Source organism: Oncorhynchus clarkii, chromosome 5 (assembly GCF_045791955.1).
Source record: "Oncorhynchus clarkii lewisi isolate Uvic-CL-2024 chromosome 5, UVic_Ocla_1.0, whole genome shotgun sequence".
NCBI lineage: Eukaryota > Metazoa > Chordata > Actinopteri > Salmoniformes > Salmonidae > Oncorhynchus > Oncorhynchus clarkii.
Window position 1 is genome coordinate 51,766,512 of NC_092151.1, and position 25,841 is coordinate 51,792,352.

At 40.1% G+C, this 25,841-nt stretch overlaps 1 protein-coding gene across 15 annotated transcripts in view; it reads right to left on the reverse strand.

Moving 5' to 3' along the window:
- Positions 1 to 9,133: 9,133 nt before the first annotated feature.
- The window catches only part of LOC139408979 (receptor-type tyrosine-protein phosphatase S-like), a 216,867-nt gene continuing 200,159 nt past the window's right edge, over positions 9,134 to 25,841 (reverse strand). For 10 of the 15 annotated variants that reach the window (XM_071153536.1, XM_071153535.1, XM_071153534.1 and 7 more), the window contains 2 exons: positions 13,893 to 14,028; positions 9,134 to 13,282 (listed from right to left, as the gene is read on the reverse strand). In XM_071153536.1, coding sequence (XP_071009637.1) covers positions 13,214 to 13,282; positions 13,893 to 14,028 — 205 coding nt within the window. In that variant the 3' untranslated portion in view covers positions 9,134 to 13,213. The remainder of the gene's footprint in view (positions 13,283 to 13,892; positions 14,029 to 25,841) is intronic. The other 5 variants (XM_071153541.1, XM_071153538.1, XM_071153537.1 and 2 more) reach the window with 1 other exon arrangement.

A 25,841-nucleotide genomic window follows, 5' to 3' on the forward strand; every position in this document is an offset into this window, starting at 1 on the left:
TTGGTCACCTACAAACAAGCAAGATTTCTAGCTCTCACAGACCTGTAACTTCTTCTTTAAGAGGCTCCTCTGTCCTCCCCTCGTTACCTGTATTAATGGCACCTGTTTGAACTTGTTATCAGTATAAAATACACCTGTCCACAACCTCTAACAGTTACACTCCAAACTCCACTATGGCAAAGACCAAAGAGCTGTCAAAGGATACCAGAAACAAAATTGTAGACCTGCACCAGGCTGGGAAGACTGAATCTGCAATAGGTAAGCAGCTTGGTTTGAAGAAATCAACTGTGGGAGCAATTTTTAGGAAATGGAAGACATACAAGACCACTGATAATCTCCCTCGATCTGGGGCTCCACGCAAGATCTCACCCCGTGGGGTCAAAATGATCACAAGAACGGTGAGCAAAAATCCCAGAACCAAACAGGGGGACCTAGTGAATGACCTGCAGAGAGCTGGGACCAAAGTAACAAAACCTACCATCAGTAACACACCATGCCGCCCGGGACTCAAATCCTGCAGTGCCAGACCTGTCCCCCTGCTTAAGCCAGTACATGTCCAGGCCCGTCTGAAGTTTGCTAGAGAGCATTTGGATGATCCAAAAAAAGATTGGGAGAATGTCATATGGTCAGAGGAAACCAAAATATAACTTTTTGGTAAAAACTAAACTCGTCGTGTTTGGAGGACAAAGAATGCTGAGTTGCATCCAAAGAACACCATACCTACTGTGAAGCATGGGGGTGGAAACATCATGCTTTGGGGCTGTTTTTCTGCAAAGGGACCAGGACGACTGATCCGTGTAAAGGAAGAATGAATGGGGCCATGTACCGTGAGATTTTGAGTGAAAACCTCCTTCCATCAGCAAGGGCATTGAAGATGAAACGTGGCTGGGTCTTCCAGCATGACAATGATCCCAAACACACTGCCCGGGCAACGAAGGAGTGGCTTCATAAGAAGCATTTCAAGGTCCTGGAGTGGCCTAGCCAGTCTCCAGATCTCAACCCCATAGAAAATCTTTGGAGGGAGTTGAAAGTCCGTGTTGCCCAGCAACAGCCTCAAAACATCACTGCCAAAATACCAGCAACAGTGTGTGACCTTGTGAAGACTTACAGAAAACGTATATAGGGTATATACAAAGGGTATATAACAAAGTATTGAGATAAACTTTTGTTATTGACCAAATACTTATTTTCCACCACCATTTGCAAATTAAAAATCCTACAATGTGATTTTCTGGATTTCTTTTCTTCTCATTTTGTCTGTCATAGTTGAAGTGTACCTATGATGAAAATTACAGGCCTCTCTCATCTTTTTAAGTGGGAGAACTTGCACAATTTGTGGCTGACTAAATACTTTTTTGCCCCACTGTATGTAGAATTTGGCCTTTACTACTATAGCCCATAGAAACACATTGAATAACACATTCATAAATGACAAAAAATCCATATCTAGGAGATATAAGAAAGCACAGTAAATATATATATAGTGTAGTGTAGTGTATATATATATATATATATATATATATAAATGACATATGTAGTGTATATATATATATATATATATATATATATATACAGTGCCTTGCGAAAGTATTCGGCCCCCTTGAACTTTGCGACCTTTTGCCACATTTCAGGCCTCAAACATAAAGATATAAAACTGTATTTTTTTGTGAAGAATCAACAACAAGTGGGACACAATCATGAAGTGGAACGACATTTATTGGATATTTCAAACTTTTTTAACAAATCAAAAACTGAAAAATTGGGCGTGCAAAATTATTCAGCCCCCTTAAGTTAATACTTTGTAGCGCCACCTTTTGCTGCGATTACAGCTGTAAGTCGCTTATGGTATGTCTCTATCAGTTTTGCACATCGAGAGACTGAAATGTTTTCCCATTCCTCCTTGCAAAACAGCTCGAGCTCAGTGAGGTTGGATGGAGAGCATTTGTGAACAGCAGTTTTCAGTTCTTTCCACAGATTCTCGATTGGATTCAGGTCTGGACTTTGACTTGGCCATTCTAACACCTGGATATGTTTATTTTTGAACCATTCCATTGTAGATTTTGCTTTATGTTTTGGATCATTGTCTTGTTGGAAGACAAATCTCCGTCCCAGTCTCAGATCTTTTGCAGACTCCATCAGGTTTTCTTCCAGAATGGTCCTGTATTTGGCTCCATCCATCTTCCCATCAATTTTAACCATCTTCCCTGTCCCTGCTGAAGAAAAGCAGGCCCAAACCATGATGCTGCCACCACCATGTTTGACAGTGGGGATGGTGTGTTCAGCTGTGTTGCTTTTACGCCAAACATAACGTTTTGCATTGTTGCCAAAAAGTTCAATTTTGGTTTCATCTGACCAGAGCACCTTCTTCCACATGTTTGGTGTGTCTCCCAGGTGGCTTGCGGCAAACTTTAAACGACACTTTTTATGGATATCTTTAAGAAATGGCTTTCTTCTTGCCACTCTTCCATAAAGGCCAGATTTGTGCAATATATGACTGATTGTTGTCCTATGGACATAGTCTCCCACCTCAGCTGTAGATCTCTGCAGTTCATCCAGAGTGATCATGGGCCTCTTGGATGCATCTCTGATCAGTCTTCTCCTTGTATGAGCTGAAAGTTTAGAGGGACGGCCAGGTCTTGGTAGATTTGCAGTGGTCTGATACTCCTTCCATTTCAATATTATCGCTTGCACAGTGCTCCTTGGGATGTTTAAAGCTTGGGAAATCTTTTTGTATCCAAATCCGGCTTTAAACTTCTTCACAACAGTATCTCGGACCTGCCTGGTGTGTTCCTTGTTCTTCATGATGCTCTCTGCGCTTTTAACGGACCTCTGAGACTATCACTGTGCAGGTGCATTTATACGGAGACTTGATTACACACAGGTGGATTGTATTTGTCATCATTAGTCATTTAGGTCAACATTGGATCATTCAGAGATCCTCACTGAACTTCTGGAGAGAGTTTGCTGCACTGAAAGTAAAGGGGCTGAATAATTTTGCACGCCCAATTTTTCAGTTTTTGATTTGTTAAAAAAGTTTGAAATATCCAATAAATGTCGTTCCACTTCATGATTGTGTCCCACTTGTTGTTGATTCTTCACAAAAAAATACAGTTTTATATCTTTATGTTTGAAGCCTGAAATGTGGCAAAAGGTCGCAAAGTTCAAGGGGGCCGAATACTTTCGCAAGGCACTGTATATACACTACAGGTCAAAAGTTGTAGAACACCTACTCATTCAAGGGTTTTTCTTTATTTTTACTATTTTCTACATTGTAGAATAATAGTGAAAACATCAAAACTATGAAATAACACATACGGAATCATGTAGTAACCAATAAAGTGTTTAACAAATCAAAATATATTATATATTTGAGATTCTTCAAATAGCCACGGTTTCCTTGACAGCTTTACACACTCTCTCGCATTCTCTCAACCTGCTTCATGAGATAGTCACCTGGAGTGCATTTCAATTAACAGGTGTGCCTTGTTAAAAGTTAATTTGTGGATTTTTTTTGAGCCAATCAGTTGTGTTGTGAAAGGGGTGGTATACAGAAGATAGTCCTATTTGGTAAAAGACCAAGTCCATATTATGGCAAGAACAGCTCAAATAAGCAAGGAGAAATGACAGTCCATCATTACTTTAAGACATGAAGGTCAGTCAATACGGAACATTTCAAGAACTTCGCAAGTGCAGTCGCAAAAACCATCAAACGCCATGATGAAACTGGCTCTCATGAGGACCGCCACAGAAATGGAAGACCCAGAGTTACCTCTGCTGCAGAGGATAAGTTCATTAGAGTTACCAGCCTCAGAAATTGCAACCCAAATAAATGCTTCACAGAGTTCAAGTAACAGATACATCTCAACATCAACTGTTCAGTGGAGAATCAGGCGAATTGCTGCAAAGAAACTACGACTAAATCGCAGAATGGTGAACTTACTAAATGGCTGAGAGTTTGACTGTGTGATATTAGATTGCTTCTTGTGTAAATATTTTCAGTCTGGATTTTAAAGATTTAAAAGAAGAGACTTGATTGGGCCAAGAAACACGAGCAATGGACATCAGACTAGTGGAAATTAATCCTTTGGTCTGGAGTCCAAATTTGATATTTTTGGTTATAACTTCCGTGTCTTTCTGAGACACGATGTGTGTGAATGGATGATCTCTGCATGTGTTTTTCCCATCATAAAGCATGGAGTAGGAGGTGTTATGGTGTGGGGGTGTTTTGCTGTTGACACTGTCTGTGGTTTATTTAGCGTTTCAAGGCACACTTAACCAGCATGTCTACCACATCATTCTGCAGCAATATGCTATCCCATCTGGTTTGGGCTTAGTGGGACTATCATTTGTTTTTCAACAGGACAATGACCCAATACACCTCCAGGCTGTGTAAGGGCTATTTTACCAAGAAGGAGAGTGATCGAGTGCTACATCAGATGACCTGGCATCCACAATCCCCCGACCTCAACCAAATTTAGATGGTTTGGGATAAGTTGGACCGCAGAGCTAAGGAAAAGCAGCCAACAAGTGCTCAGTATATGTAGGAACTCCTTCAAGACGGTTGGAAAAGCATTCCAGGTGAAGTTGGTTGAGAAAATACCAAAAGTTTGCAAAGCTGTCATCAAGGCAAAGGGTGGCTATTTGAAGAATCTCAAATATAAATTATATTTGGATTTGTTAAACACTTTTTTGGTTACTACATGATTCCATATGTGTTATTTCATAGTTTTGATGTCTTCACTATTCTTCTACATTGGAGAAAATAGTAAAAATAAAGAAAAACTGTTGAATGAGTAGGTGTTCTAAAACTTTTGACCGGTAGTGTGTGTGTATATACATATATATATGTATGTGAATGGAAGTTTTAGTATATATATACTATATATATATATATTTTACACATATTTAACACAACCTCCAAACTTCCATTCACTTGTATGGGCTACCTTCAGACGAGTCCCGGAGCGTAGAACAAAATGGAGAACGCTGTGTTCATGTTCTTTCGGACGCTACAGACGTTTTCGTGAGAAGACCAATTTTTGGGATGTCTCATGGTCAGACAAACAACACTGTAGCTTGGCCACCTTCCACCACAGGCCGACATAGGCGGATGCGGTGTATTGCGTCGCAGCCCATGGAGAAAAAAAACTCCAGCTTAAACTGACAGATTTTGATTGGGATTGTTTTTATTATGTGACTTAGATTGAGGCATGGGTGCGTCAATAGACTGTTAAGGACTTTAAAGTACTTAGTATTCTAATTCCTAATTCTGTGAGTATACCTCTTCTGCCTGTGTGACTTAGGATGTGAAATATGACACTTTAAGCTGGGATTTCCCTCCTACCATTTAATTCGCTCTTCGGACTGTCCATCAACTCCTGGCTGAACCCTACGTCACAGCCATTGACAAAGCACATGCCTGCAATCCTAGTCGGAACTAGGACACTCGAACAGGTTGAACACAACACGTGTATAACTACAACAATTCTGAGTTCCAACTAGCGCGTGATCGTGGCATTACATCATAGCGCAGCAGGAGAGAGTGGTTTCGTCACTCTCGCACATTCACTTTATCAAAGTAATGTAAAATAAATCACACATTTAAAATAAAAAAATGCTTTCTATTTGTCATATATGTACAATATTAATATGAGATGAAAGGCAAGTTCCTATCGAGTTCAGGAAGCCACGTCAGAGAAGTTTTGATCAAGAAAGATCTTTAGAAAATCTGCCCATTTTTTCTGTTATTAAACATTCAAATATATATTTTAGTTGTTTTATAATTTGATTGTACTATAATAAAGAAAGCATATGTCATTTCAAGCTGGATTCATACAGATTTGTTGAATAGGAAATACAGTACATCATATAAAATATTTGTACTGTGTACTTGAGATTGAGTCCTCAAAAGTGACCAAATCTCACCTATTTAAAAAAAAACTTTTCTTGGAGTATGCAGCATTACTAGTTATTGGTCATGCCCCTCTCATGATAAAAAAATATTTTTGGGGGGTTTTACACATACTCCAGCATCTTATTTATTTAACTAGGCAAGTCAGTTAAGAACAAATTCTTATTTACAATGACAGCCAATGAACAGTGGTTTAACTGCCTTGTTCAGGGGTAGAACAAGATATTTTTACCTTGACAGCTCAGGGATTTGATCTAGCAACCTTTTGGTTACTGGCCCAACACTCTAACCACTAGGCTACCTGCCACCCCAGGCATTAAAAGCAATACAGATAAACATGTCTTATTACAAGCAACTTAACCATAGGCCTGTTGCAACTTAAAGGCCTATGCTATATCCTGTATGAATCATAAAGCGGTTAAAGGTCAAATGCAGGCGTTTTTATCACGTCAAACCATTTCTGGTTAACAATTTGTCAGTGCTTAAAATGTACTTTTTGGTCCACCAGGCACTGTGACAGGTAGATGTAAAAATCTACCAGCCACTCCAATTTTTCACTACATTTATTATTAGTAAGAAGTAACTAATGTGGTATATTGAATCATTTAATTTCTTGTGACAAGTTTTTTAAACCAAAATAACACAGAAGCGACAAAAATTTTCACCTGCTCCTTTAAGGGAGGGAGGTTACCGTGGTTCTAGTGCGACTCGAGTCATGTTTGTACCTGTGAGACTGAGTCTGACCAGTAGAAGTGTTGTCTTCTCTCAGTTGAAACTCAAATACAGAAAAACAACCTAGCTTGTGAACAAAACACTGTACACTGAAGAAAAATATAAATGCAACATGCAACAATTTCAAAGTTTTTACTGAGTTACAGTATATAGAATGAAATCAGTCAATTGAAATAAATTCATTATGCCCCAATCTATGGATTTCACAACTGGGCAGGGGCGCAGCCATGGGTGGGCCTGGGTATAGACCCACCCACTAGGGGGCCAGGCCCACCCACCGGGGGGCCAGGCCCAGACAATCGGAATGAGTTTTTCCCCACAAAAGTGCTTTATTACAGATATAAATCATCCTCAGCACCCCCTCCCCCTCCTCAGATAATCCCGCAGGTGAAGAAGCCGGATGTGGAGGTCCTGGGCTGGTGTGGTTACATGTGGTCTGCGGTTGTGAGGCCAGTTGGATGTACTGCCAAATTCTCTAAAACGATGTTTGAGGTGGCTTATGGTAGAGAAATGAACATTAAATTCTCTGGAAACAGCTCTGGTGGACATCCCTGCAGTCAGCATGCCAGTTGCACATCTGTGGCATTGTGTTGTGTGACAAAACTGCATATTATCGAGTGGCCTTATATTGTGTACCTTTCACTCAGCTCTTCACATGCGCACAGCGTGTGAAGAGGTGGAATAGGCTATATAGGATTCGTAGTTCTTTGACTTTGTGCGATTTATTTGACCAGATATGAAACAAAATGGCTGAAAAACTTTGAAAGCAGCTACTGCAGCACTTATTTTACTATAAATGTGATCATACTTTTATGATCAGACTATTTTTATTCACAAATGCGATTGAAATTCTCACACTGTGGCGCACTGACCACCTGCCAAGGTGGCTGGTGAAATAGACATCTACCCACCAATGTCAAAATCTACCTGCAGGTGACATGTTCATTTTTGGCCCTGGTAACAATCAAGTACCTTACTTTGATTGGTTTCAATTCAAATGGTCAAAAAGAAGAAGAAAGAAATGCTTCTTCTCAAGCAATAATTTTTTTAGGACTGTTTGGGAGTGGTCTGAGTGTGGGTCCTAATTGGAGGAGCCTAATGGGAGGGACATGTAACCTGAAAATTAGCTGTTATTGGCAGAGAGGAGGGGCAACTCTATTTGTTATTGATCTCATAACCTTAACCGCCTGGTGATGTCTCCAGGAAGTACAAAACCCGACCCTTGCAAAACAAGTTGACATTTCTGGCGGCCTTTTCGAACAGCTCTTATACTAAAAGTGCTTTTTACTGTACTATTCCAACATAGTGTGTACATTTATTTAAACCACAAGAAAAATCACGTTTTTTACTGCACTGCCCCTTTAAACATTTCAGTCATGACCTGAACGCTTTCCTTTTTTATACTTCATAAGGTTATATGGTTATAAGGTTATGCCATGTGTGTAAATGCTGTCATCGTAACATGTTAAAATAAATAGCTCTTATGTCTGCCATCATCTGTTCGATGTTGTATGAACTTGTTAATTCGCTGACACACCGATCACGTGCTGATATATTGGCTTTGGGCAGAGCAGATGTGCGGAGAGGCTGGCTGAAGGACAGGTGGCAGAACAAATAGCAGCAGGTGAAGGTTTAGCCCCACCTTCACATCGACCCGTCTTAGTGGCATTTATCAAGTTCTTGACAAGGCTTGATATGTTTGTAAACCAGGACATGAGCAAATATGGGAAAACACAAAACCCCCTTACTACAGGACAATTAAGTGTAATGTGTTTTCATGGATCCGTATGGAGACTAATGGGTTTTCATGACCATTAAGTGGTCAATTTTCACTTAACAAGTGGGGGTTTCCGAGTGTAGTGGTTGTTCACATTGTTAATCTACAGCATATGGTTTTGCAGATGTTGTGCAAGCAATGGTACAAGCCCAAAGTGGTTCTCAGTGAAATGGAGTAGGTTTACAGACATTTTAACACATCTCAAGAGATGTCAAAATGAAAGGTTATTTCAGCTACTTGGGACATTGGATGCTTCACTGAGATAGGTTGATGTCCAGATTAGTGCAGAGGCATGATTGTGTTCACAAAAAGATACAAATCCAGCTTCATTCATCCGATTTTGTCTCGTCAGAAGCTGCCATTGGGGACCCACAGCCATGACTTGCATAAAGTGTCGGAAGAAACAAAACCATGGGGGTGACTTAAGCAATCATAAAAATGATTTTTACAATGATTACAAACACAGCACGGCATAAAGGAACACTGATTGTTGATACGATAGCAGGTCTGCATAGAAAACAAAGAGTGTGCTTTTATGTACCATGCTCTGTGTCACCTGTAGATTGAGTCTCTCCTTTCAAGCACTATAATTAAGTATTTAGTAATCATTTATTAAAATGTGTACCATTACCATACTCAGAATGCCTAACGGACTGCACTTAAACCTGGTTTAAAAAGGTTGGGCAATATTTGGATGAATAAAACGACAAGAGTACACTCTCAGACAACATTTCTTTAATACAAAGTCAACATATCTACATACACAGTGGGTTTTAAACCAATCATTGTTTCAGTTAGAAGTAACAGTTTGAAAGCGATAGCACTTGGCCCTCATAAAAAGAAAAACAATTTTGCTTGAGTTTGGGTTCTTTATCTTTTTGTTGGCTGTTGTATGTATATGTTCTATTATTTTGGAGTCATTTTTCTATTTCGTTCATTTCCCCCCTCCCTCTGTGGAACATTGCAGTAATTTGGCTGCTGTTGTCAAAAGTCTGGCATCTTTACATGAAGTCAAAGAGTAACACGTCACACGAGCTTCCAAAGACGTCCACTGTCTTGGTTTTTGGCATAACCAAAACCAGTCTTTGAATTCAGTCACAAAAAAAGTCCTCATTTCCTCAGTTCATATGAAATGGTTAGATTCCCACTGTTCTTTTCTCCTGGTCTTTGCATCACACGGCTCCTTCTCATCTAGTCCTGATTCATTCTGCATCCCGTAACAAAACATGGCAACAACAACAAAAAAGGAACACAGTATGGTTCTATACAAGTCTTATGTGAGCAAAACATATTACATCATTTCATGATTCAGGGGGCAGCGGTAGTGTAGTTCTCTGCCCCTAATGGCTGTGACCTCGCACTATGGCCAGTTGCTAAATAGCAAAATGATCTCCTCTTTCTCCCTTTGACTGCCAATGGACTGTCTACTTCTTGGCTTTTTAGGCAGTTGGGAAAACTAGCACTTCTCTTTTTTTTGAGGAGCTTTTGTTTAGGAAAGGAATAGTCCTTTGGTTGCCATCATTTCCCATGTCTGGAGAAGGAAGCAGAGTTCACTTTGCAAGAAGCCTGTGCTGAGGCAAATGTTATGGGTCCTCACTGACCTGTCTCATAACAGAGTTAGCTGTGGGTGGCTAGTAAGGGATATTGCTAACATGGCATATATGACAAAGAAAGTGGGGACTTAAGAACAGGGAACAGTGGAATACAAATGTTACAAAGGGAGAAAGCACGCTTTACAAACACCAGGAACTTTGCAATGAGTCGAACCTTATAGTTGCAGTTCAGTCTTTGATTTGAAGGTAAGATAGCATCGAGGGTCAAATTATACAAATACATATAATCTATATATTTGTTTATTTACAGGTATTATATTCTGGATCATAGTTGATATCTAACAAAGGGATAATCATGTTGTGTCTGAAAAGAAAGACAAAATTAAAAGGAGGGACAAAGGGACTTCTGAGAAAGAGGGAGATCATAGTCTGTACATGGTCAAAAAGTACAGTACCTTTAGTCTGGCAAATTCATAAAAAATGTGTAATAATGTAGTTTGCCTCTAATTGAATGCTTTGTATACTATTTCAATCTACTATCTATGAAAATAATACTCAAACGAATACTAATAACTACTGTTAATGATAATAATAATTTCAACGACAATTAAAAATGCCATCTCCTTATCGGCACAGGTCTACCAAGTGGTAGGAATTAAAAAAGGGGTTGTAGGAGCGGCGCTCGGCTAGACAATTCCCCTCATTGTTCCCAGAGAAACAAACAATATTTCCCAAGGTTAAGGTTATGGTTACAAAAAAATATATATATACAAAAATCCATCATCATTTTACATGAGTAATTGAAAATGTATGGGTAAAAGAAAAACAACTAAATTCATACTAAGAGTTTGGGTATATTTTTATATTCTGTATTTAAATATATATGTATGTGTGAATGTGCGATATATAAGTATATATGGACACATCCACACAAACACATGTTATACTTAACATTTCTACAGTGAAAAAATATAATGTATTTTAACATAATATGAACAAATAAGCATTTATTTCTTACTGCTAATTAAAAAATGTGATACAATATCTCTGTTAAAAAACTAAACAAAAACTAAAATAAAAGTCAGCTATGTAAAGTAAAATAACAATAGTCATCATAATACAACATTAATGTTTCCATAATGTTACAATAACAATAAGGCTTTTTGGAAATAAGAAAGACTACACACAGTTCCTTTCATCACTCTGTTAGTGTACATACCAATCGAAAACCCTTCATAGAAGCCAATGTAAAAGTATACTCCTGGGTATACCAATGCACTGAACTCTGATAAAAAAAAAATGAAATTGGGGGCTTTGAGGGCTTGTTTTTATCAGACACATGTACATAGTGCGCAGAATCGGCCCTGCTATCGTTTAGGTTTCAAGTTTGGTGATGTGCAATTCATTTGTATCGTGGCTATAACTTTCACCTCACGACATCCCAATCCAACATGGCCACCTCTTCCGCAGTCAACTTCAGTGGCCTTTGGCCTATAGGTGGAAGGGAAAAGACTGGAACCTTTCTCTGGGTTATCAACTCAGTTCCTCACAACTTTGAACTACTTTCCTTCCACTCTTAGTACCATAACTGCAAGAGGACTAGTTTCTTCGCTAAGCTTGGGACTAAAATGTCTAGTGAGAGATGGAGGAGGAGGAGGATGGGGGGGGGGGGGGGGCAATAACATGTGGATGCGCTTTCCATGACCAGACCAGGCACCTCCATTGTCATCCCATACCAAAGAGTTACACCACCAGCATACAGTAGAATAAGCAGCATGTTTGGTATCGACAGAAAACCCCAGAAACACAAGTAATTGTAAGACGAAGTAACAAGTGATTACAATGGGTTGTTGGTCACTGTACACGTTTGCGGAGAGCCCAGTTGCCGCCATTCACCATTCATTCCCCGACCTCATGTGGTGACTTCACTCGTTGTAGCCTAAAGGCCGCCTGAGCTCACCATTCAAAATGGTGGACACTGCACCAGTAACTCATGGCACAACTAGTCCTGAACGAAGAGTGATCGTAAAAAGTCATGGGACATGGTTGTCATTTCTCTGGTCTTGCAAGGGCGGTCATTTGCCCAGTGTCCTTGGTGACCGAGGCTAAGAGTGGCTACCAGTGGTTACTGTATAAACATGTGGGGTTTGTTCTCAACAGCACCAAAACAAAACAAAAAAACGGTCCACAAGTCAAGTGCTGGAGAAACTGACGCAGTAAATTGATTGAATTGGCATTTGACAAAATCCACCTATGGTCGTCACTTTAAGACACCGTCCTCACTTTCACCCAGACTATTCTTTACTGCAGAGGCTCCTCTCATCCCAAAGAGTTGAAGGGATATAGGGATGCCCTTTGTGGGTATGATGGACACTTGAAGAGTTGTGAGTTTGGAGTTTGAAACGTCATACCAGAACTATGGGCAGTAGAAGTTCTCTTGCTAGAAAGAGATGAGTGGTAGGGGGTACCGAATGGGGGTTGACTTCTCTTGCCAGTAACTTAGCGTTAACTCGGTGTGTTAGTCTCATCACCGGTGTCCGACGTTTTGGGGGACAATCATCTGTGTTCACAGGCAACCACAGTTAGGCCATCAAAAGTGTTAATAAACAATTAGGAACTCTGAACCTCTGCCCTAACATGTTAAAAAATAAGACAGCTTCCCTCATCCAAGCTACATCCAGTCCATCCTTTTCTCAGTTTTTCAATTCTTTAGCTTTTTTTTGTTTTTTTTACCACAGTCACGTTCACCTAGTCACTTTTCCTTCATTTTTCTGTTATCTTTGTATTGTTTGTATGTAGTTCTTTTTTTAATAGATGTCCACAAAATGTTTACAATGTCAACCGCCACATCTGAACACTTGAGGTAAGGTTAGCAGTCTGACACTTTTGATTATTCCCACCCCACAGCTTGAGCCATCACTTTTGGTTCCTTTCTCCCGAGTGAGGGCGTCAGTTGGTTTTGCTGATGGAATCGTTTACACTTTCCTCACCGGCATCAAAGTCCATTAGGTCCAATTGGAATTGCACTATTGTTTGTGTTTTAAATGGATTTCTTTACAACAACAAAACATCTACAATTAGTTTGCTTTCCTGTTGGTTGAATTTTGTTTTCTGTTTGTTGTTGTTGTTGTTTTTTGTTGTAGTTGTTGTTGTTGTTGTCGCCATTTCAAATTTCAAGCACGTTTCTATGGCTCAGGAGACTGTTGAGGGGGACAACGGTTCGGGGGACGAGATGGCTTTTTACGTTGCATAGTGATCAAAGCTTCCTAGGTACTCCAGACCCGCCTGGTAGGAAAACTGATATTCATCCTGCATAGACAAAAGACAACATATGAAACATTAATATCACATGGTGAAAGCAGCAGAAAAGAGAACCCTACACTGTTCAATGCAATACTTACTACAAAGCCAGCAGCTCTAAGACTTACAGAGAATACCAATGCTAACGCAATTCCGATGCGTATTCCTAGCACCCGTGGCCAAACTACATAAAAAAAACACAAGGACCACAACATCCACAAAGGCTTGTGGGTCTAGAGTGGAGACATCAAAACTATTTTTTCCTTCTTCACTGAGGTGGCACTTAAAATGTATTCAAAATCATGGCGTCAAAATGAGCAAAACATTTTTAGTTATTTTCCGGTCGCTTTTGGAATTTTTCGATGCTCCCTGACTGTCAAGCTTTCATTTTGATAACTGTTAGCAAGCTGGGCAGAGTGAGGAGACTATAACTCTAGGTCCATTATCACTTCTACCCGGTTTCAATTTTGCTTTTAGTCATGGAAATGTCGATTGAGATCGTTTTTCATTAAACCTTTTTGAAATAAAATAAAAAATGACTCAGACCACCCACAGGTCGGATTGAATAGGCTCACCCTAGGGCCTTGAGTTTCATACGTGGTCTAGAGTGACCTCTCACCTCTGTCTGCACCATGGCCGGCCTCTGTGTCCGCAGCATCTTGACCGTTTGGAAGATGTCCACCACGCCCTCGTAGCGCATCCTCTCTAGCACGATGCTGAGCGTGATGAAAACACCGGTCCGGCCAACTCCCGCACTGGGAAAAACAACAACAACACACACACAACAGATGAAGTCCAACTCTTACACCAAGAGCTCTATCTTGCGTGCATTTAAAAAAAAGTTGTCTAAAGTGTATTGGCTGGTTTAAAGCTAGAGTCCTTTATTGAAACAATACCAAACCACCTCTGTTTTGGTAAAAAAGCTGAGGGATGGGCCTGGAGAAATGTAACCACTCTCAGAGAGAGAGCCATGGATGACCATCCATGATATTAAAATTGTAGGTTGAACCATGTTTTGAGGCTCGTTTACATTTACATAATTTAGAAACATTGGAGTAAAACACGCGCACATTTTGGATTCTGACGGAGTACGACAGTCTGAACTAAGCCCATGAGGCATGTATGTATAAGTTATATTCTTCAAGAATCAAACCGGTATATATCATTAATTTTATGTCAACATAAAAATGTGTGCAGCAACTTCGGCTTTAAAATGAAGCCGAAATCCTTGACTTAAAAAGTATGAATGAATGGAGAATCTCTATTGAACATTATTCTTAGTCTAGGGCTAGGTTTATTAATCTACGTCCAGAAAACCAGCCCTAAATATGGGTCTAGGGAAATCAAGTTCTAGTAACAGCTATTATGTGTACATTTGGTTCATTCTATGTTCTTTCTTCTGTCCCTGGATACCAGTCATCATCTGCCGTCGCTAGACAGTTTAACGCCTGGTTTTAAAATGATCATGTGAGAGATAATCTTGACGTGAGGAACGTACACGTTCCATTTTGATGCCCGCCCGCCTACACAACACACACACACACATGCACGTACACAATCTCAAAAGCATTCGTGCACACACACACAAACACACACCCGCATATGAGCACACACGCACGCATGCACACGCGCACATACATGCACACATGCAAGTACACAATCTTGAACACACGCGAATGCATACATGGTCGCACGTACAGTTGAAGTCAGAAGTTTACATACACTTAGGTTGGAGTCATTAAAACTTGTTTTCAACCACTCCACAAATGTCTTGTTAACAGACTATAGTTTTGGCAAGTCGGTTAGGACATCTACTTTGTGCATGACAAGTAATTTTTCCAAAAATTGTTTACAGCTAGATTATTTCACTTATAATTCACTGGTATCACAATTCCAGTGGGTCAGAAGTCTACATACACTAAGTTGACTGTGCCTTTAAACAGCTTGGAAAATTCCAGAAAATTATGTCATGGCTTTAGAAGCTTCTGATAGGCTAGTTAACATCATATGAGTCAATTGGATGTGTACATGTGGATGTAATTCAAGGCCTACCTTCAAACTCAGTTTCTCTTCGCTTGACATCATGTGAAAATCTAAAGAAATCAGCCAAGACCTTCAGAAAACAAATTGTAGACCTCCACAAGTCTGGTTCAAACAATAGTACGCAAGCACAAACACCATGGGACCACGCTGCCGTTATACCGCTCAGGAAGGAGACGAGTTCTGTCTCCTAGAGATGAACGTAATTTGGTGCAAAAAGTGCAAATTAATCCCAGAACAACAGCAAAGGACCATGTGAAGATGCTAGAGGAAACAGGAACACAAGTATCCATATCCACAGTAAAACGAGTCCTATATCGACATAACCTGAAAGGCCTCTCAGCAAGGAAGAAGCCACTGCTCCAAAACCGCCATAAAAAAGCCAGACTACGGTTTGCAACTGCACATGGGGACAAAGATCGTACTTTTTGGAGAAATGTCCTTTGGTCTGATGAAACAAAAATAGAACTGTTTGGACGTAATGACCATCGTTATGTTTGGAGGAAAAAGGGGGAGGCTTGCGAGCTGAGGAACACCATCCCAACCATGATGCACGGGGGTGGCAGCATCATGTTGTGGGGGTGCTTTGCGGCAGGAGGGACTGGTGCACTTCACAAAATAGATGGCATCATGAGGTAGGAAAATGATGTGGATATATTGAAGCAACATCTCAAGACATCAGTCATGAAGTTAAAGCTTGGTCGCAAATGGGTCTTAAGGACAACAAAGTCAAGGTATCACAAAGCCCTGACCTCAATCCTATAGAAAATTTGTGGGCAGAACTGAAAAAGAGTGTGTGCGCAAGGAGACCTACAAACATGACTCAGTTACACCAGCTCTGTCAGGAGGAATGTGACAAAATTCACCCAACTTACTGTGGGAAGCTTGTGGAAGGCTACCCTAAAGACTTGGCACAATTTAAAAATTTTAAAGGCAATGCTAACAAATACTAATTGATTGTATGTAAACTTCAGACCCACTGGGAATGTGATGAAAGAAAGAAAAGCTGAAATAAATAATTCTCTCTACTATTATTCTGACATCTCACATTCTTAAAATAAAGTGGTGATCCTAAGTGACCTAAGACAGGGATTTTGTTTTACTAGGATTAAATGTCAGGAATTGTGAAAAACTGAGTTTAAATGTATTTGACTAAGGTGTATGTAAACTTCCGACTTCAACTGTATACACACACACACACACACACACACACACACACACACACACACACACACACACACACACACACACACACACACACACACACACACACACACACACACACACACACTTTGAATCATTAAGCCCCCATTGCAAACCTTTCCCTGCAACAGTCCCCAGAAATAGGGCGAGTCTTAACTCTGATCCTGAAATACTTGAGGGCTGTCTCCGTAAGCTACTTTGGTGTGAAATGACTTCCACTTCACCAATGGAACAATAATTGATTTGACAACAGATTTATTTCTCTCTCTTACCCGCCCCATGACAGTTTCTGAAAGGTTACAACGTTTTTACCAAAGATAACTTTCACCATTTTCTACCTCGAAAACTTCCGACAGTAGATTGACCGAACAAGACACCAGCGACACCCCCCCCCACAAAAAAACCTAAACTGTGGACTATGTCACCACAAACCCCCTACTGTCTACCCCCTTCTGTCCTTTCAACCCCCCTTCCCCTCCTCCAATCCTACACACTAACCCCATCCTCTCCTGGAGTGTGAAGAAAGCTCTTCCTGGGGAGCTAGTCACAGCTTGTCATATGGCTCTTAAAGTCCATCAAACCCTTTTAAATAGATAGACTTCCAAATCTAACTGCCGTGGAAAGCAGCATTGAATGAGAGGATTTACACTCCCATTCACAGAAAGTAATCAGGCAATTAATGACAAAAACCGTGTGGCTCTATTAGACAGGAATTGGGGAGGCAGTAGAATAGAGAGAAAGAGAGATGGAGAGAGAGTTGTTTGTTTGTTTATTTGGATCCCCATTAGCTTTTGCAGAGGCAGCGGTTATTCTTCCTGGGGTTCACAAAAAACATAAAACATGACAAGTAAAAAAATTAATCAAAATAATACAAACAATACTAAACTAAATACTGTGCATAATGTGTGTGTGTGCCTGGGTGTGCATGTGTTTGTGTATGTGTCCCCACAAAGTCCCTGCCGTTCCATGAGATGTTGTTTAATCTTGCCATCTTTGCTGTTTGCCATAGTAAGTGGAGATGGAAGGAAGTTCCATGTAATCATGGCTCTGGGGACTTGGGGACTGTGAAGAAACCCTTGGTGGCATGTCTTCTTGGGTAATGTAAGGGTGTCTGACCTGAATGTTATTTGATTATGCAGATAATCTGGAATTTTCATCAAAGTAATACTTCTCATAATAACTAGAAGAGAAGCAGTTATTCTCTCATCAATCCACAACCAGGAGAGACGTTGTTGATGTTAGTTCTGTGTGTGCAGTTAAGGGCAAGGCGTGCTGCTCTGTTTTGAGCCAGGTACAACTTTGCTAGGTCTTTCTTTGCTGCACTTGACCATATTACCAGACAATAAATCAAGATGGGACAAGGCCAGAGCCTGAACAACTAGGGTAGCTGATTTTTTTGTGTAAAAAAACGCTAAGGGGTTGGGTTAAATGCGGAAGACACATTTCCGTTGAATGCATTCAGTTGTGCAACTGACTAGGTATCCCCCTTTTCCTTTCCTTCACAACAACTTTAGCAATATGACTTGACCATGATAATTGACCATCCAGCTTCCTCAACTTGCTCAATGGTCACACCCTTTATACACAACTCCAGTTGAGGTTGAGGTCATAGAGAATGTGCTCAACCAAATGAAATACTTTTAGTTTTAGATGTATTTAAGACCCGTTTATTATTAATCACCCATTCGGATACTGACTGTAACTCTCAGTGAGCTTTCAGTGAGCTCACTGGCTTTGGGTGCTGATTTGTGAAATCATCCGCATACATAGTAATTCTAGCTTTGTGTAAGGGCAAATCATTTGTAAAAATAGAGAAGAGTAACGGCATAAGGCAACTGCCCTGAGGGACACTGCACGATACATATCTGATGTTAGAGAAGCTTCCACTGAAGAACACTCTCTGGGTTCTACTGATTTGGAAGATTGAGTAAAGTTAAGGGGAAAATGCAAGGCATTGAGAAAATATATGGAGGGATAAAAGATAAAGGAAGAAAGTGAGGGAAAGAAAATAATTATGTACCATCTTTTGATATAACACAGTGTGAGTAGTTGATATTTGGTATTTTAGTATGATCCCCATTTGTTGTTGAAAAAGCAGCAGCTACTCTTCCTGGGGTCCACACAAAACATGATACATAATACAGAATGACATAATACAGAACATCAATAGACAAGAACAGTTCAAAGACAGAACTAAATACATGTTTTTTTTAAAGGCACACGTAGCCTACATATCAATGCTCACACACAAACTATCTAGGTCTAATAAGGGAAAGGCGTTGTGTCGCGAGGTGTTGCTTTCTGTTTTTTTTTTTTTTTTTTTTTACTTCTTATGGATAAGGGGCAGCATTTCCACGTTTGGATGAAAACCGTGCCCAAAGTAAACTGCCTGCTACTCAGTCCCAGTTGCGAATATATGCATATTATTAGTAGATTTTGGTAGAAAACACTCTGACGTTTCTAAAACTGTTTCAGTGATGTCTGAGTATAACAGAACTCATATGGCAGGCAAAAACCTGAGAAAAATCCAACCAGGAAGTGGGAAATCTGAGGTTTGTAGTTTTTGAACTCTTGGCCTATCGAATACACAGTGTCTATGGGGTCACTTCCACTAGATGTCAACAGTCTTTAGAAACTTGTTTGAGGCTTCTACTATAAAGGGTTCTTAAGGGCTCTTTGAGTCAGTGGTCTGGCAGAGTGCCACGAGCTGGTCATGCGCATTCACATGAGAGGTAGCTCGCGTTCCCATTACTTTTCTGGAGACAAAGGAATTCTCCGGTTGAAACATTATTGAAGATTTATGCTTAAAAACATCCTAAAGTTTGATTCTATACATAATTTGACATGTTTCTACGGACTGTAACGGAACTTCTGAACTTTTGCCTGAAGTTTAGATTGTGTACTGAACGCGCGAACCAAAATGAGTTATTTGGACATAAATGATGGGCTTTATGGAAAAAATCAAACATTTATTGTGGAACTGGGATTCCTGGGAGTGCATTCTGATGAAGATCATCAAAGGTAAGTTAATATTTATAATGCTATTTCTGACTTATGTTGACTCCAAAATGGCGGATATCTTTTTGGGTTGTTTTGGTCTCTGATCGCTGTACTCAGATTATTGCATGGTTTGCTTTTTCCGTAAAGTTTTTTTGAAATATGACACAGCGGTTGCATTAAGGAGAAGTATATCTTTAAATCTGTGAATAACACTTGTGTCTTTTATCAATGTTTATTATGAGTATTTATGTAAATATATGTGGCTCTGTGCAAATTCACAGGATGTTTTGGAGGCAAAGCCAAATGTAAACTGAGGTTTTTGGATATAAATATGTACTTGATTGAACAAAACATACATGTATTGTGTAACATGTTGTCCCGGGAGTGTCATCTGATGAAGAATATCAAAGGTTAGTGATTAATTTTTATCTCTATTTATGCTTTGGTGACTCCTCTCTTTGGTTGGAATCGCTGTATGCTTTCTGTGACTAGTTGCTGACCTAACATAATGATATATTCTGCTTTCGCCGAAAAGCTTTTTTGAAATCGGACACTGTGGTTGGATTAACTTCTTGAGTGTAGGGGGCAGGATTTTTGTTTTTGGCTTAAAAAAAACGTACCCATTTGAAACTGCCTATTTCTCAGGCACAGAAACTAGAATAAAATAGAATATGCATATAATTGTTAGATTAGGATAGAAAACACTCTAAAGTATAACAGAACTGATATTGCAGGTGAAAACCTGAGGAAAATCAAACCAGGAAGTGCTGTTTTTCCTGAAAGCTCTCTGTTCCATTGGATGCCTTGCCTCCATTTAAAGGGATATCAACCAGATTCATTTTCCTATGGCTTCCTCAAGGTGTCAACAGTCTTTAGACATAGTTTCAGGCTTTTATTTTGAAAAATGAGTGAGAAAGATAATATCGCGTGGATAGCTGGGTGTTCATAGAGTTTTGCTTGCGCAACAGAGTGGAGCAGCCATTGTCTCACCCTTTCCTATTGAAAAAACGACAGTCCCAGTTGACATATTATCGATTGTATATTTTAAAAACAACCTGAGGATTGATTATAAAAAAACGTTTGACATGTTTCTGTGGACATTACGGATACTACTTGGAATGTCGTGACCGCTCGAGCCTATGGATTTCTGAACATAACGCGCCAAACAAATGGAGGTATTTTGGATATAAAAATAATCTTTATGGAACAAAATGAACATTTATTGTGTGACTGGGAGTCTCGTGAGTGCAAACATCCGAAGATCATCAAAGGTAAGCGATTTAATCTATTGCTTTTCTGACTTTCGTGACCAAACTACTTGGCTGCTAGTGTTTGTAGTATTTTGTCTACTGAGAGAGATGTTCTTACATAAAAGCTTGTTATGCTTTTGCAGAAAAGCTGTATTGAAATCTGACACGCCAGGTGGATTAACAACAAGCTAAGCTGTGATTTGCTATATTGCACTTGTGATTTCATGAAAATTACATATTTTTAGTAATTTTATTTGAATTTAGCGCGCTGCAATTCAGCGGGTGTTGATGAAAATGATCCCGCTAAAGGGATGGGTGCGTCAAGAAGTTAAGGAGAATTTTATTTTTAAAATGGTGCCTAATACTTGTATGTTTGAGAAAATTTCATTATTAGATTTTTGTTGATTGAATTTGGCACCCTGCAATTTCATTGGCTGTTGGCGAGGGGTTTTGCTAGCGGAACAGGTTTGCTGTTTACTTGAGCAATATGAGATGGAAGGACGTTCCATGCAATTAGGGTTCTACGTAATACTGTATGCGTTCTTGAATTTGTTCTGGATATGGGGACTGGGAAAAGACCCCTGGTGGTATGTCTGGTGGGATAACTGTGTGTGTCAGAGCAGTGTGTAAGTTGACTATGCAAACAATTTGGAATTTTAAACACATTAATGTTTGTTATAAAAAAGTTTACAATCTAAAGTAACACCAAGTAATTTAGACTCCTCAACTTGTTCAACAGCCACACCATTTATTACCAGAATCAGCTGAGGTCTAGAACTTAAGGAATGACTTATACCAAATACAATGCTCTTAGTTTTAGAGATGTTCAGGACCAGTTTATTACTGGCCGCCCATTCCAAAACAGACTGCAACTCTTTGTTATGGGTTTCAGTGACTTCATTAGCTGTGGTTGCCAATGCGTATATGGTTGAATCATCCGCATACATGGACACACATGCTTTGTTTAATGCCAGTGGCAGGTCATTGGCAAAAATAGAAAAGAGTAGAGGGCCTAGAGAGCTGCCCAGCGGTACACCACACTTTACATGTTTGACATTAGAGAATCTTCCATTAAAGAAAACCCTTTTAGTCATATTAGATAGATAGCTCTGAATCCACAATATGGCAGAAAAAGAAAAAAAAAACAGGTCAATAATATCAAAGCGTGCACTGAAATCTAACAGTACAGCTCCCACAATCTTCTAATTATCAATTTCTTTCAACCAATCATCAGTAATTTGTGTCAGTGCAGTACATGTTGAGTGCCTTTATAAGCTTGCTGAAAGTAAGTTGTTCGCTTTTTATTACAGAGAAATAGCATTGTATTTGGTCAAACACAATTTTTTCCAACAGTTTGCTAAGAGCTGGCAGCAAGCTTATAGGTCTGCTGTTAGAACCAGTAAAGTCCGCTTTACCACTCTTGGGTAGTGGAATTACTTTGGCTTCCCTCCAGGCCTGAGGACAAAGACTTTCTTCGGATTAAAAATATAACAGATAGGAGTGGCTATAGAGTCAGCTACCATCCTCAGTAGCTTTCCATCTAAGTTGTCAATGCCAGGAGGTTTGTCATTATTGATCGATTACAACTATTTTTCCACCTCTCCCACACTAACTTTACAAAATTTAAACTTGCAATGCTTTTCTTTATTTGTCATCATTATTTGTTTTTTTATGCATGAATACAATTGCTCCCTGTTCGTTGTTGGCATTTCCTGCCTAAGTTTGCCCACTTTGCCAATTAAATAATCATGAAAATAATTGGCATCATCAAATGGTTGTGTGATGAATAAGCCATCTGATTCAATGAAAGATGGAGTTGCAATTGTCTTTCTGCCCATAATTTCATGTAAAGTACTCCAAAGTTTTATATAATTGATCTTGGCTTCATAAAACAGTTTCTTCTTCTTTTTGTTGAGTTTAGTCACATCATTTCTCAATTTGCAGTAAGTAAGCCAGTCTGATGGGCAGCCAGAATTATTTGCCACTCCTTTTGCCCCATCTCTTTCAACCATACAGTTTCTTAACAGTTATAATAGTCAGTTTCTTAACAGGTGCATGTTTATCAATAATTGGAAGAAGCAAATTCATAAATTCATCAAGTGCAGCGTCTGGATGCTCCTCATTAATCACATCAGACCAACAAATATTTTTAACATCATCCACAGAGTCACAGCAAAATCTTTTGTATGATCTCTTATACACTATTTTAGGCCCAGCTGTTGGAACTTTGGCTTTCCTGGATATAGCCAGTATATTGTGATCACTGCATCCAATGCCTATGGATACAGCTTTAGAACAAAGTTCTCCAGTATTAGTAAAAACGTGATCAATACATGTGGATGATCTTGTTCCTGTAGTGTTTGTAAACACTCTGGTAAACTGATTAATAACCTGAACCAGATTACAGGCACAGCTTGATGAAAACCAGTCAAGATTCAGGTCCCCAAGAAAGTACACCTCCCTGTTTACATCACATACTGTACACTATCAAGCATTTCACAGATATCACTTAGATACTGACTGTTAGCACTTGGTGGCCTATAGCAACACCCCAAAAGAAAAGGCTTTAGATGTGCCAAGTGAACCTGCAACCACAACACTTCAATAACACTTGACATAAGATCTTCTCTAAGCATTTCATGGAATATGGCTCTGAATATATACAGCAACACCTCGCCCATACGCATTTCTGTCTCTTCTATATATGCTATATCCTTGTTTTGCTACTGCTGTATAATCAAATGAATTATCTAAGTGAGTCTCAGAAATGGCTAATATATGAATCTTATCTGATGTTAGCAAGTTATTGATTTCATGAACCTTATTTCTAAGGCTACATATATTAATATGGGATATTTTCAGCCCTTTCCTGATTGGCTTATCAGAGAAAAACAAAATACTGAAAAGAGCAGAGAGAAAGAGAAAAAAATATACATTCAGCAGTGAATTAATCAATTGGTGTGTGTGTGTGCAGCGGGGTTAAAGCTACAAACTCATAGGAGTGGCTCTTTTATCCCTTCCAGGCTTCTGGGAGGGAGGGTGGACAATGAGCCTGTTATAGCAGATGTAAGCAATGTCCCCACTCGCTCTGGCATCTTTCATGGCTGAGATCAGTTCTTTCCTCTTCTGGCGCAGCTTCAGGATAGTCATCGTTGAGGAAGATATAAGTTCCTCTCAAGTTCTTGGCTCTTTCCAGAACAGCTACCTTGTCCTTGAACCTCAGGAACTTGACCACTATTGGCCTGGGCCTGTTACCTGGGCGGTGGTGGAGTTTCCAGTCCTGTTGGTGCGCTCCACCTCAATCTTCCTGTGGTCCATCTTCAATTTCTCACCGATCCGCCCAGGTCTCATGTGGAGATTCTGCAATTCCGTTCACAACCATGTTGTTCCGCCTTGATTGTCCCTCGAGATAGTCTGATTTATCTGTCGTTGTTAACATGGGTTCACACACACAACTGATGTCCTCTCTAAATGACTTACGGATTGCTGTCATCTTGCCGTTCTCCTGTTTCAACTCATCGAGCTGACCCTGGGAGAACTGCAAACTGTTCTTCAGGTCCTGGACCTCTCTGGTCAGGTCGTCCATTATTTTATTAGTAGAATCCACAAGTATTTGAACAAAACACTTGGAGCTATTTCTTGTTGTTGTAACAATTGCTTGTAGGTCTCTTTTTGTTGGTTTAAAAGATCCTTCACGTGTGATAGAGAGACACCACTGTCCTCAACGGTACTCCACCCGGCTTTGGTTTTTGTCATGGTAGCTAGCAACGCATGTTAGGCTGTTACTCCTTGCAGTTCCAGACAGAGCAGGTCACTGGGAAAATTGAAATCAACAAACAGCAGGGATCTAGACAGCCACACACCTGGGACAATCCGAGGTCCCAGCCACATTGCGAGCTGCGTTGCGAGCTGCATTCAAGAAAACCCTGCTAGCTTGATATGCGACGCCAAATAGCTCCTCAGACCCATCCTTGGTCGGCATAATCACTGGAAAGAGACAAGCAGTCCCAGCAACTGATGCCAACTGCATTGCAGGATCCAAACTAAGAAGCTAGCTAGCTACCAAGAACTTTCCAATACACTTTCAAACAACAAACTTCGGTGTTCAACAGGGAGTGACGTGAAAATCGAGAGGACAATAGGATAACAAAGGAGGGAACCTACACAGTCCAGACAGACAGACACTCCAGGCAGACAGACAGTAGCTGAGCCCAGTTCTCAGTGTTGGGCTTCCAGAGCTTTCCGAGAAGAGCAACGGTGGGAGGGGGCATCCCTGACTCGTTCCTACTTCCCAGCATGCATTGGGTCAGAACTGAGATGATTTCCGAGGTTTTAGAGTAGTTCTGCAATAACACTCCCGGGCCTGTGCTCAAAATCTCAGGCGAAGACAACGCCCTCACTGCATGAATGGCACTATAGGGCTATGGTCAAAAGAAGTTCACTATATAGGGAATAGGGTGCCATTTGGGACGTCGCCACTGAGCCCTCGCCTTCCTGAGCCGCTGCATTAGCTGTGCCTCCTCTACCAGGCTGCTGTGCTAAATCCTTTCATCAAGGGAGGATAACTCAGCTTTATTGCAGGTCCTAAGACACAGCCCTCTCTCTTAAAGGGTATATGCAATGTCTGGTGGTGATATCATATTTTACCCATGGGAGTATGGTGCTGAAAGTCTGGTGACATAATAATGATGTCCATATTGGTAGATCTAGTGTATAGGTGGATCTCATGTTCGCCTGGTCCTAGATCTGTTTATGCAACAACGGGAGTTGGCTAAACAGTACAAACAGATCTGGGACCAGGCTAGTGTTTGGTGGCTTTGCGAAGGAAAAACGATGCAAAGAGGGAGTTTTTATTTTCAACCAACACATTGTTTCAATACAATGATGACACTTTGCAAGTTAGCAGCGTGCAGGGACTTTTTTTTTAACCATAAACATACTAAGTAACACATTTCAGTGTGGTAGCCACACAAATATTTTTTGAATATGCTTGCCAAACTAATGACAAAGGTTACCTTGGAAGAAAGAAAACACAATGTGATAAAAATGTATCACACAGGGAATCGTAAAATAAA